At 47.0% G+C, this 14,396-nt stretch overlaps 1 protein-coding gene across 1 annotated transcript in view; it reads left to right on the top strand.

Annotated features, from left to right (window-relative positions):
* Nucleotides 1-14,396, top strand: part of sema5a (sema domain, seven thrombospondin repeats (type 1 and type 1-like), transmembrane domain (TM) and short cytoplasmic domain, (semaphorin) 5A) — a 136,960-nt gene that overhangs the window by 69,881 nt on the left and 52,683 nt on the right. The window contains exons 7-11 of the mRNA XM_080019970.1: nucleotides 1,248-1,461; nucleotides 4,582-4,867; nucleotides 6,549-6,684; nucleotides 11,461-11,665; nucleotides 14,144-14,351. Coding sequence (XP_079876096.1) covers nucleotides 1,248-1,461; nucleotides 4,582-4,867; nucleotides 6,549-6,684; nucleotides 11,461-11,665; nucleotides 14,144-14,351 — 1,049 coding nt within the window. The remainder of the gene's footprint in view (nucleotides 1-1,247; nucleotides 1,462-4,581; nucleotides 4,868-6,548; nucleotides 6,685-11,460; nucleotides 11,666-14,143; nucleotides 14,352-14,396) is intronic.

The raw sequence follows: 14,396 nt of genomic DNA, 5'->3' as shown, positions 1-14,396 counted from the left end.
TTTGGCTAAATATATAGGGATGGAATGTGAAACTGAGCCACAAACTGATGCAGCTATGGCACATTACGTTGGTAATGGAGCATTTTTAGTACATATGCACAGTATCGGTATCAGGGCTTTCCCTACTTTTACGAAAGAAAACCGACATGTCATACGGTGGGCTATATATATACATTATATATAACATTTTACCCTCAGGGCTCAAGTCCTATGGAAGGAAAAACTCTCATCATTCTCTGTTTTCTTTTGCACCATAAAACATAATTACATCTTAAGATGGAATGTCTCGCTCCTATTTGGTATTCAAGGCTGAGCCAGCTACTTTCAGCCTGATTTTTTTATTTTTATTTATTTATTTATTTATTTATTTTTTATAGGGAACAAGTGCAGTGTATTGGGGCTAAGCGCAGGTCATGCTATAAAGTATTTTTAAACGCAAGGAGGATTTGGATTTGGTCCCCTTGTCAAAGGCGGAATGTGGGGGGGACGGCTGTGTCTCGCGTCAAGCCTCTTATAAAATAAATGGGAAAAGCCCTCTTAGCGCTGCCAACTAATGGCTTGCCCAAGGAAACAGATCGCCCCCGCTGTGGATGTCCCCAAGAAAAGAGCGCAGAGGAAGGCTAGGAAAAGCATATTAAATTATTGCTTATTCAAATTGTCCTTCATTTTAGCGTATTGGACTCTAACAACATTTTTTTATTTAGTCTGTGTGTGTGTGTGTGTGTGTGTTTGTGTGTGTGTTTGTGTGTGTGTGTGTCGGTGCACGTGCGTGTGTGTGCGTGTGCATACACGTGTGTTTTAAGGCACCCGGCATGGGTGTAAAACAAACAAAACATCATGAGAATCATTTTTATGTCCAATTTGCATATTGTCACCGCACCGTATTGCTCACCAGACGCGTCTGGTTTGCATTTAGATATTGTCCTTCGCCACTGCCGCTCCTGTTTTTTAACAGGGGAACAGTAATTGGGGAGAGTAAAATGGAGATCTCAAGAGTAACCTGATTCCCATGAGACATGTGGCTCATTGTTCAGCCTCATATTCTCGAGTGTACATCTCGAGTGTGACTCAAAATAAAAAAAATTGTGGGACAAGTTACACGATATCACAGTCAATGAATTGTCTGGAAAGCATGCTCACCCACTTTTAAAACCCGCCTCCATCCCTCTGTGTTCCTGTTTTCTAATCCTGTTCTCTGTCCTTTTTTTTTGTCGGGTTGGGGGTGTTGGGGGTGGGTCATTATTCAGCTGACCAACCTGACGGAGATCCACGACCAGATCAGCGGGATGGCGCGGTGCCCCTACAACCCGCTGCACAACTCCACCGCCCTCATCACGTCCAGCGGGGAGCTGTACGCCGCCACCGCCATGGACTTCTCCGGCCGGGACCCCGCCATCTACCGCAGCCTGGGGGGGATGCCGCCGCTTCGCACCGCCCAGTACAACTCCAAGTGGCTCAATGGTAAAGGAAGGCGCCCGCGTGTTTCGGTCAAAGTTCAGCTCATTTTTCCCCGTTTTTTGGCTTTCTGTTCTCCCACACGGAGCTCAGAGAGTGTGGACAGCTGCGACGGGGCTATGACGGCTGCAGATGGAATCGTTCGAAATAGGGCGATGTGATACAGTATAAGCCAAAGAAAATGGTCGTGGAAGTGCATTGGAGACAAGGGGAAGTCTATGTCTATGTATAAAAAAAAAAGAAAAAAGAAAAGAAATGTCCAACCCTTTACAACAGGGCTATTCAACAAAATCAGAAAAAAAAATGAAGAAGAGAAAAGGAAAAAAAACCTTCACATTCTTGAATTGATCTTCATCAAGTTTCACTTCTGGATAATATTCTTATACTCTCATATACTTAAATGCACAAGATTCAAGATTCAGGAGGTTGATTTCTCACATACATTTACAGTACATACGTTCATACATATATGCAGTGAAATGTCTTTGCAACGCACCCGGAGATTATGCACAATTGCTACTTAACCGAACATAACCGCTAACCTAATTCCTACCTAGCAACTAACTGAAACTAACTGACTCCTAAAACGTAATGCAGTTAGTGAATAGAATAATAAAAATAAAATAAAAATAAGACTCAAAAAGATAATACAGAGTGGAGGTACAAAACAGAAGGGAATAGAGTTATGCATATGGGATAGGCTTGTTTGTATATACAGATATGTGCAGTAAAATGCATGTGAATAAAGTGAGTATAGAGATATACAGTAGAGTATACAACAGCACGACACAGCAATACAGTAACACCAAACAGAACAGCAATACAACGCAGTATGCAGCATGCTTCCGTATAATCATATGGTTGTTGGTACTTAAAGTAAATCCAATACGGCACATCAAAAAAATGTAAAGGAAAATAAAACAATAATGCCATGTAGATGACACAGTCAAACAAACTCATAATGGATGTAGTGTATAGTATCTATCTGTTATCATTATGTCACATTCATTGAGCCATTGTCCATAAATGACTCCCACCGGCACCTCATGTGTTTCTGCTTTCCTTTAATAAGAAAGAACCCCCCCAAAAAAACTGTAGCAAACAAACAGAAAGTGCAGAGAACAATGAAAAGGTTTCCTCACTTGGGAAAAGTGAGGAGAAAGTCAGATTGTCGCCTCTCCTCTCCCTGAGAACAGCACACAGCCGCCGAGCCGAGCGCCGGTAGTTTGCCAGAGCGCCACCGTATCCTTCTGGGTAAATCGCGAGTTAAAGAGGTTAGGGATTTTTTTTTGATTAAAAAGAGATTACCTCGCCCGTGATTGATTCGTTGCCTCCCCGTCCGTAAAACCCGAATCGCTGCAAACGTTGCTTGGCAACTTCAAAAAGTGATCTTTTATTATCTGTTACCTCTGTCGGAGGAGGAGGATGCCAGCGTCGCCTCCACCCTTGAATCGCCGCGTCTCCGTGAGAGCTTAGACGTAGTTGAAGAGGTATTGCGCATTAAGCCTAACTACAGTGCGGAGCCCCGGGAGGTGATTCCAGTTGTCCTGTCTGCAGATTGAAGCGGCCGGCGTCTGTTTTTTTTTTTCTCGTATTTTTTTATACCTAATTCACAAGCTAAACGGAAAGAAACTTAAACCCAACAGCCCCCTCTGAGGACAGCTTTAATAACTAATTTGGTGACGAATTGATTTTTTTCCTCCCTCCCTTTCCCTCCGAGCTTTTATCCCAAAATGTAAGAGGCGTTAAGGGGCGGTGGAGAAGGACGCCGGGAAATAAAAAACTCTTTTGTTTAAAAAAATGAATTCAATCTCTGCCAGGTGGAATAAAGTGTACGGTTTTAGATCCGATAATGTCACCCATGAAGATGAAGGCGGCGGCGGCGGCATCGAGGGGTCGCCCGGCGGAGCTATTACGTGACACCTGTTTTGGTCATTCCTCATCCTAACCTTTGGGGTCGAGGCGATGAAAAATGAGTTTTTTTATTACAACACAGCGCCATTAATAACAAGGCACGCGGTTATTAATCCTGATCACCTGCTGCTGCGTGGGACGCGCGCGCGCACACCCGCCCACCCACACCCACACACACACTCACACACCCACACACACACACACACACACACACACACACCAAGACCAAGATTCGATCAGTCATACGGTAGCTCATAATCATTCTCTCGCTCTCTCTTTCTCTCTTTCTCTCTCTTCCATCTCTCTCTGTATATTTTCCTTCACTTTAATGGACTTTTCCACCACCTTCTTATATTCCCATATATCCTGTAGCTCTGCACCGGGGCTATGCAGTGACACTCTGTCTGGGCCCACATTTGTTAGGGTTGTTAAGGTTCCCAAGATGGCAAAAAAAAATTAAAAATGCACCCAGCACCAAAAATGATAATATTATTCTCTTGCATCGCTTTATGCCGCTTCTGCATAGCCATTGTGTTTGCTATTCTTTATTTGAATTACTTTCACCCCATTGGGTACTTCTCACATTAATCTAACGGTGAACAATAAATATTTTGCAGCAGTGCCAACTTATCAATGTGACGTTTTTCCACTTGGTCTTTTTGTTTAGAAGCCAAATAACATGCGTAATATGCCAGGCTGTTCAAAAATGTCGTTTGACAGAAAGTGAGCGTGCAAATGGTGACGGCAACGGGCGGGACAACAGCGAAAACTCCTTTTAACGGATGACATTTAGTTGGATTTTGTTTTCACGTTCAAGTTTATTTATATAGCGCTTTACAGTAAAAAAACACCCACACACGCACACATACTCATACACATACAAATACGGATGAATCCCATCCCAACACGAATTTTAAACAGAACTTCCCACACAAATACAAAACACTGAGGATTAGGTCGATCGCAGTTGTAGACAATCGAGTAAAAGAGGGTTTTACACCTATTTTGGAAAACGCCAACTGAATCGAATGCTTTGAACCAATAGTCAGAGTTAGCTTTTTTCCCCCCCAGTTCAATTGCTTTCCTTCCGTCTTCTTCGATTTGGCCTGTTGACCTCACCTGCTCCACACCCATCCCTCCCCGTGATTCACCTCCCCCTCCCGCCCCCTTTTGTGTCGCGCCCCCCCCCCCCCCCCCCCCCCCCCCGTCCAGAGCCCAACTTCGTCTCCTCCTACGACATCGGTAACTTCACCTACTTCTTCTTCCGGGAGAACGCCGTGGAGCACGACTGCGGGCGGACGGTGTTCTCGCGCGCCGGCCGCGTCTGCAAGAACGACATCGGCGGCCGCTTCCTGCTGGAGGACACGTGGACCACCTTCATGAAGGCCCGGCTCAACTGCTCCCGCCCCGGAGAGATCCCCTTCAACTACAATGAGCTGCAGGGGACCTTCTACCTGCCCGAGCTGGAGCTGCTCTACGGCATCTTCACCACCAACGTGTGAGTGCCGAGTGCCTCGTTCTTTTTTTCAACTGGAAAGCCACAGATCAGAGGTGTCCAGGTTATCCTAACCTCCGGGGGGCTCGTCTTCTCCATGACCCCCGTTAATCCATACATTATATTATGCACAATGAATCACCTCATAATATGTAATCATAAAAAAATATTTGTGTGTTTTACTGTCGTTCTAGTGTCCGTTTTATATTCTTAAAACATTAAGTTAAAATTCCATTGATTAACAAAGAGGGGTTTTTTTGGGGGGTCATTCGGGATTTTTCTTTGCCAGATAGAATAATATATCATAAACATGCCCGTGGTCTACTTTCAATTGTCTCATGGGTCGGATCGGGCCCCCGGGCCTGTGGTTGGAGACCACAGCAGTAGAACCATCCGAACAATGTCCTTGTATTCCTGGAAAGCCACAAGCCATGTTGTTTTTTTCTCCAGGTTGCATGGAATGAGTGAGGTGAAGACTGTTATTTCGTCGTGATTTCTTTTCACTTATCTTGATTTTTATTTCGAAGTGTGAATTAAATATCAACACGGTGAGGGGAAGAGGAGGAAAAATGCACTGAAAAAATTTGGTCATTGTGATTCTTGTTTTTTTGAGCATTTACATGTTGAGAGACGGCACTTTTATAGTTTGAGGACTGTGCGTGGTTTGTTTTAGATTAGCAGTGAGTTTGTCACACTCACAGACAACAGGGGTTTATATAACCACCAAGGGCATCAAGATGCAGTTTGAGAAAAACAAAATCTCTGTATTTTTATTTTCCTAAACACACGCCACTTTTTGGCAAAATTTGAAATACTGGAACTCAAAAAAATATCTGATTCCGCGCAAAGCTTTACTTTCACAGTGCAGCGAAATAAATCACCTGAGTCACGTGGCCCTAAAAAATTGGATTCAGGCAACTTTTACCTGCCCTTCCGACTGCAGCATATGCGCCTTTTTTGCTATTTTTCATAATCCTCTCTGCCTGAGACTCGCATAGCTGCATAACTGCTCAAACCCACACACATCCCTGCCCCGTACGCACGGTCAGAGCATTATTAAAAGCTGAACAATCTACTCTTTATGCTCATAGCCTTCACATTGATTTAAAAAAAAAAAAAAAAAAGTTCTTTTTTATTTTTATTTTTTTAAGCTGTATCGGAAACATTTCCCCCTGTAGGCGCAGGGTTTAATGAGCAGCTGCGCTGGATTATAATTCACATAAGTCTTGCGGTTTGAGCAGAGAGGTAACGCTATCATCTTTATTTTCACATCGGCGGGAGGAGCAGGCGACAGCTCGTTGAAAACGACAGCTTGAAGAGCCCGAGCCCCGTTTTCAGCCAGATCTGGCGGGCGGAAGAACGTAATTGTGTCTCATTGTCGAATTTACTATTTAGCCGTGACAACGGCACTTCCAATGGAATTTGTGCCTGGATCCATATTGTGTGCGGGCAACAATGCTTTAACAGGAGCCGAGGTCAAGAAACATGCATTGGTTTCTCCCCGGCGATCCTCCAGGGTTATTTTCCTCAAACTCTTTACCGCTGCGGCGCTCTCCTCATCCATCATTTTGCTCCTCTTAATTTGTCTCCTCTCTTTTCTCACTTCCCTCCCTCTGTCGCTCTCTCTCTCTCTCTCTCTCTCTCTCTCTCTCTCTCTCTCTCTCTCTGAATTCGTGCCGCTCAGGAACAGCATCGCTGCGTCGGCGGTTTGCGCCTTCAACCTCAGCGCCATCACGCAGGTCTTCGGCGGGCCCTTCAAGTACCAGGAGAACTCTCGCTCGGCTTGGCTGCCCTACCCCAACCCCAACCCCGACTTCCAGGTAACGAGCCGGCGGGCGCGGCGCGCCCCTCGCCACCATCCCTCAGGGGGATAACAAGCCTCGACGTGCTGGCACTTGAATTTCCGTGACAGAACGAGTTGGGCTGGGCGATTCGTCAATCGCGTCGGAGCGAGTTATTTGACACCCTGCATAGTCAACTAAACTAATCAGCACAAACAACATATATCATGTCGGCGCGATGATTTGTGAGAGTGTACGTGTGTTTAAGTGTGTGTATGTATGTGCATGTGTGTGTGTGTGTGTGTGCTTGATTGTGCTCGTCTGTGTGCGTACGCCATAAATAAGAACGTGTGTGTGTACTGATGAGCCGGCCAGTGGGTTTCAGCAAACTCCTTCCACTCATTAATTGCGTCTCTCTCTCTCTCTCTCTCTCCGACGTCCCTCTCCACTAACCAAGGATTTTGAAATAACGACGTGTCATTACAGAAACTAGTGATTAAGCAATAGCGCTCGCGGGCTATTAAGATGTCCCACGGCCTCTCTTCTATTGACCAACAAACTGCCTTTGTTTTTCCCCAAGTGCCACTTTATGTTCCCCCTCCTTCTCCATCGCCCCCTCAGGCTGCCGGCAAAAAGGATTACCGCAACGCCCCGAACCCGGTTTCGGTGCCGCACTGATGACACAGAGGGAATGCTTTATTGCTAAAAGTGCTGGCTGTCGGTGGTTTGCCGACTTAAGAGATAGCGGCGTGGCTAATCCACGACGCTCCGAGTGAGATTCAATTTCCCCCGGGGATCCGTCCGCGCGCAGTTCACCTCACACATGTTTCCTATTGCCGGCCCTCGGTCGTGTTACCGCCATCGGCTTGTGTACATCAGCACTTGTACTTATACACACCCGCGTTATCTACTAAGACAGGCAGACGTGCTCGAGTACCAAAAGGAAAAAAGGGTAGGCCCTCTCACCTTTCTGTAAAATGTGCACACTGACGTTCTTTCTATGACCCTGCGCCTTATAGCCCCAGCTCTCTTTCTCTCCCTCGCTCACCCTCGCGCACACACACATACACACACACACACACACACACACACACACCTGTGTCAGCACATCACTTCCGATTGGGTGAAAATCACTTACCTGCACGAAAAAACCAATTTCCACTATCAGGCTGAGGCTGACCACATATCTGCCAGGTTCAGCGTATTGCAGCCGCCAGTGGGGTCCGTACTGTATGTAACCACGGGCTTTCATGTGACCACGTAGCGCCGGGGTAAAAACCAGGGTTGTACTCTCCCGCCGTAACCCGATCTCCTCTCACTCTCGGCGGCCGGCGGAGGAGAAATTCCGAGGCAGCCGAAGCAGCCTGGCATCCGGCTTTTTCCCGGTGACATCTTCATCAAGCATTTTGTCAGTGTGGGGAAGATTAGATTTATGAGGGGTGAGATCTATGGCTTGTCAGCTTCTCGCAAACACACACACACACACACACACACACAAACACACACACACGCAGGCGTGCACACACACGCACACACACATAAAAACATACACACATCATCGTTCATCTTGCGTCCACGATGAAGGCCTTGGATCTCACGTCGTACACCCCGTACACAAATACACGCTCTCACACAGAAGGTTATAGATTTCTGCCAGGTAGGGATAATTAGGCCCGCAAACTCATCAATCACCGCTCAGTGGCCATTGACTGGGAACTTAATTCCCTTTCTGTCCGTCCAGGGAGAAAATCCCCTCGTTCATTTGAACCGCGCCGATTGATCTGACGGGGGTTTGTTCAGGCTGTGAATCATGTTTGTTGGGCATCAGCCGCTAATACCACCGCCCTGCCGTATAGGCTTTCTGTCGGGCCGTAATTGCTCGCTTTGAAAAGCCCCTCTTCGCGGGCCCCCCTCCGTGGCGTGGCCCGAGGTACTGTAGGCTGATTTAAACTCTGGACCAAAATCGCGCTGGATAAAAACTCCGCCGGAGAAAAGGGGGGGTTCCTTTCCGGATTCAGAAAATCCAGGTTCGGAAAGCGAAACTCCACCCTGGGATTTGAAGTCAACCATCCGGAATCTGCTACTGAACATCAACCCAGAGGTCCAACCGATGAGTGGAAGCAGCTGATCAGCGCCTGGGTTGAGCCAAATATCAATACCTCTGGTATTGATTCAGGTGGAACCATTTCTACATCGGAATATTGTTCCATACTATGTTGTTCGCACGTTATACGTTTATGAATTCTTATATAATTCAGGAAAAAACGTTTTTTTATTGATAATAAAGGACCATAATGTCGTCAAGTTGAGTTTTAGCCTGTTTACTAGTCAGATTCAAGGGTAGGTGCTTCCCTTAAACGTTTTTTTTATGATTGGCTCTGGCAGGAGAAAGCTGGTTGGGCTATGCCAGCGGCTCTGAAGGTGTTAGGCTAAACACCTTTGATAACCGTCTGGAACAAACACAAATTTTCAAAATGAGGCGGTATTTCCGGAGAGGCGCCTCCGTCCGCGGTGCCAGTGCATCACAGCAACAGCCTGGCGCACCACATGGTGATCATCATGATCATGATGAAATTGACGGCGCGGTGCCCAACTGGCCTCCACCCAAATGAAGACTCTGTCCCTCACCTTTACCACAGCGGAAATCACACATCCATCACTCGTTCACTCGCGCATACGACACAGACCCCCAGGCCTTTCTGCCTGTCCAGCCTCGCCTCGCTGACGCAGTCATGCGGAATTGTGCCGACAACAGAGGTCATCCATACTCTGCTGATATCTTACATAAGCACTTCCTGCAAAGATGCGCTCACGGCCGCAAGTTAAATCCTTTCTATACAAGCATAATTGTTGCAGGCTGTATTCATAATACATTTTTACATTACAATTTTTTTCCATGAAGAGGATATTAAACATAGGCTTAAACACGGTTATATTTAAGGGTCCAGATGCCTTGATTGAGATGAACCCAAAACCGTGAACCCAAACTCAAGGCTTCGAGTAATCTCTTCAGAAACGACAGATTCATACAGTTGACACACATACTATATCCAGACAAGGGGCCCATTTCCCAATACTCTTACCTTTCAATCTCCCCTGCTGTGGGAACAGGACAGATCCATAGTACATCCCAGAGAATCCTTTGAATATCCCCGTCTGTAAGCCCAGGGAGGGCCAGGGATTGATTTGTGTGAACTGTGTGTGCTCTCGCAAGCTACTTACAGATACCTATTGTCATCTGCATTACAGGAATAGCCCATGGGAGGTGTTTTTCATGGTCGAGCTGTGCAACACCGATACACAGTATAACCTGTGTTTTAAAAAAATCCCATAAATTATATGGTTTTACTGTTACAGCCAGGATATTTTAGCCCTATTTTTCCCCATGCCGCCTCTCAAGGAAAGCCTATACTTGGCGGATGGGGCCGAAAGCCACAATCACAGTCCTCGCCTGAGGCCCCAGACCTAGAGCCTTGTTCTCGCTGGGGCATGGAGAGGGAGCTTCATCCATCTGGACCAACTCAGCGAGAAGAAGAAGAGACCCAGATTTTGGCCGCTCCGCACGAAACCGTCATAGCCTCCAATAATTTCACTCCCCAAATACGAAAATAATGAACCCAAAATAACTCATCGAATCAATGAATCGCAATCACAGCTGGAACCTTGGTGCGGTTATCACAGCTGAGTTGCACTTTCAGTTGTGCGTCTTGAGAGAAAGGAATCAGATGCATACAAATTCAAACGCATACAAACATACTCTCTCTAGCGTCTGCCGTGTAAAACAAATCAAAAAATAATAATTATAATGATCAAGGGGCAGCAGGGATTCATTTCTTAAAGGATTCTTTAAGGATTACAAGATTTCTGTTGTTCGTTAAATAACTACCATTCCGTTTTGGAGGTTTAGACATCGATCAGCCACAACATTAAAACCACTGAAAGGTGAAGTGTATAACATTGCTGGCAGCTGTCAAGGGGCGGGATATATTAGGCAGCAAGTTGAGAGTCAGTTGTTGAAGTTGATGTGTTGGAAGCAGGAAAAATGGTCAAGCGTAAGGATCTGAGCGACTTTGACAAGGGCCAAATTGTGATGTTAGACGACTGGGTCCGAGCATCTCCAAAACAACCGGTCTGGTGGGGTGTTCCCAGTGTGCAGTGGTTAGTACCTACCAATAGTGGTCCAAGGAAGGACAACCGGTGAACCGGCGACAGGCGGATAGGCGCCTATGGGCTCACTGAGGAGTGAGGTCTAGCCCGTTATTGTGTTATACTAAGACAAATCAGTTAAAAATTCTAGTGTAAGAATAATTAAGCTCTAAGGATTAAAACCTCGTCGGAGTTTAGCTTATCTTTGAAAAATAAGGAATAACGAGACATAAGACACACTCGTGAAATGTGCTGGCAATATATATGGGACAAATCGAATGAAGCGCCTTGCAACTTGCTTGGTCAGATAATAGCTCATCTGAGGCTCGTCGAGTATGAATACTCAAGGTTATCTGGTGAACAAGCAATCAGACTTTCTACCAAAACTTGAACCCATTTTTCAAGGCAGGATCCCTTACACATAAAAAGCATTTGTGCAATATAAAGTGAGCATAAATAGAAATACATTCTATGCAAATTAATATTTGAATGCGTTTGCTGAGCCTACTCTATACTGTCTTTGCCCTTCATTCCAGAGCCAAAAAGGTGATATTTATTTTTAAACTAGCATTACAAAGAACGAACATCGAAACGGTTGAAAATGCCCGTACCGTTCTCCGCCTCTCGAAGCCGTCGTGTCTTCACCTCCACAAACCTCTCTCCCTGCAGTGTGGCACCATCGACTACGGCTCCTACGTGAACCTGACGGAGAGGAACCTCCAGGACGCCCAGAAGTTCCTGCTGATGCACGAGGTGGTGCAACCCGTGGTTCCCGTGCCCTACTTCATGGAGGACAACGTCCGCTTCACGCACGTGGCCGTGGACGTGGTGCAGGGCAAGGACACGCTCTTCCACATCATCTACCTGGCCACCGGTACGCCGGCGGCGCCACGGGCTTTGTCCGCGCGGTGTCGTTCACGTGCTTGCTTCGTGCATTTTAATGAACCCGCATCTGTTTTCACGGCACATTTGGGACGGCCTTATGTGTGCCACAAACTGCACCTTCGCACAACACATCCCTTTATGGTTCCCTTGGATTTCTTTGCTTGTTCCTTTCATGTTTCATAATCCTTCCACTGCAGACCAGTCGGACGTTTTGAAGGGAATTGATCAGTAGTGCCGAGGAGACATCGGCACGCAAGCTCAATCTGTTGATCCAGGACACGCGAGGAGCACGCACATGAACAGACACGGGGCAACTCGTGAAATAGATACACACAGACACGCACACACCCACACACACACACACACACACACACACACACACACACACACACACACACACACACACTTCGTTGCATATCACCCTCACACAATCGCGTACGACACATCATAAAAACCATGAGGTCGCATCCATTTACCTGTCAAAAAGAAGACAGGCAGTTAATGAAAAACACACACGTACACTGTGGAGCATGAGTTACAGGGATGGGGAGTCGCAGTCCTTCGTGCACCAAAGTGCACGCGGCGCCCGTTGCTCCGCAGACTATTTTGGTGTAATGAATTCAAAATGGTTTAGTAGGCAATTTCTTCTTCGACATCAATGCGCCGCAAATGCCATAAGGTCACAGTTTAATGTGTTTCCATTTTGATAGAGTCAACATCAGCAAAATATTAACTGAAAATAAGTCGAGTACGAAGATAAAATAAAGAAATAAGTAAGTGAAACCCACCCCTAGCTCGGTGGAGAGACATTCCGTTGAATTAGCCAATTACAGGAAGGAACATCAAGGTAATGTTGGACATTACTCAGCTTTTTAGCTTTCAATAGCGATTGAATGCAGCGTTCTGGAATTGGCTTGAAGCATATTCAGGGCTTTCACACGCCGTACGCCATTCAGTTTTTTTTTTTTATGTCGGCATTGTGTACATAATGAATAAAAATTGGCCGCAGCATCAGACTGTGAAGGGCTGATGCACTACAGGGCAACGGGGAAAAGTCAACATGGTCTTTCCTGTTGTTGCATACTTGTTGTTTTTAGGATCTCTCTCACACTAGTACTGTACAAATACATACATAACTCTCATATCCCTCCCTTCCCCTCTCTCTCTTTCTCTCCCACACACACACACACGCGCACACACACACACACACACACACACACACACACACACCCCTTATCCAGATCATTGGCTTCCTGCTTGGCGTCTTTCTACAATAACTCCCCTCTCATTGTTTGCATAGCGCTGTGATCAATGCGGCTTAGGAGGAGAGCCACATGCGGCGCGTCCCCTGGACTCGTACCAGACTCCAGTGAAAACATCTGAAACTACGCCAGGGCGGTTATAGCGCCGGCTAATCACACACCATTCGCGTTGAAACGTGTCTGGATAATTGGGGCCATTCTGCGGAACCTGATAGCTCCACTTGATGTTCATAGATGTCAAGGTGCAGCCGGGTGTTCTGGATCTGGCACCCGCACCCACCCACGGGATTAATTCAGTCTCCTCGCCGACCTCACGATTCCGGTCTAAACGTAACCAAAAAGGTTTTATTGTTTTATTCGCGCTTTGTTTTTGGGGGGGATGACAACTACTGTGTCAAAGAATTCATAACGCCACCCAATTACCGAGTCTCACCTCAATGAATGCAAACCAGAATCGGGTTTTTCTGACTTTCCTTCGTTCCGAAGCAGCTTGGAATAGACCTCTGAAACAAACACCTGGCGGCAACCTTTTTTTTCTTTTTTGCCTTCCTTCCCCACCTCGAAACCCCGAATTAGCTATTCATCATTATATATCATACATTATTATGTTCTCAGCACCCCGGGGGACAACATGTATAATTGACGATATTTGTCCGAGCCCTTTCTTCAAAAGGCAAAATCTTAAAGCGAAATCTCCCGGGACTAGGAAAGGCGCACCGAAACGTGGGGTGAAGAGAGGCGGCACTATCGAATCGGATGAAATCGGTGATTTCATCCCTCTCGGCGCATTCTGCGAGAGTAAAAACGGTCCCCGGTTTGGGAATCGGGGCGCGGCGTGCCATCCCCGCTTCGCCGGCCTGGGTGTGCCACCGGTCTTCCTGACAGCCCTGTTCCAGCGACGCTTCCGTCAGGGGGGAGTGCTTGTTGTCTGGTTCAAGCAGAGTTCACATCGGCTCTTGTGATTTACCTGTTTCGCTCGTCCACAGTATACACCTTCCCGTCTTTCTTTATCTCCGTCGATCTACCCGTCGGCCCCTCAGCCCCACCCCCTCTGTCTCTCGAACACCGCTCCTCTCGCCCTCTTCCCTCTTTGTTATCCTCCCTCCCTTTCAGATTCATGAGTCCGTGTCTCCCGCCGCGAAATGCCGAGCGTGTCTTCCGAAATGTCTTCCCGTAACCGTTCTCCCCCGCCCTTCTCGCCGCAGACTACGGCACCGTCAGGAAGGTGCTGTCGCCACTGAATCAGTCCACGGGCAGCTGCCTGTTGGAGGAGATCGAGTTGTTCCCGCCCCGGAAGCGGCAGCCCATCAGGAGCCTGCTCATCCTGCACAGCCGCAGCGAGCTCTACGTGGGCGTGCGCGACCAGATCGTGAAGATCCCGCTGATGAGGTGCAACTACCACAAGACCCGAGAGTGAGTAGCCGGCGCGTTTTCATGTGCACGCGGGACCCGGACGCC

This window comes from Zeus faber, assembly GCF_960531495.2.
Source record: "Zeus faber genome assembly, chromosome: 19".
NCBI classification, from domain to species: Eukaryota; Metazoa; Chordata; class Actinopteri; order Zeiformes; family Zeidae; genus Zeus; species Zeus faber.
The sequence above is the reverse complement of the archived record's forward strand: the minus strand, read 5'-3'. Positions and strand labels throughout refer to the sequence as shown.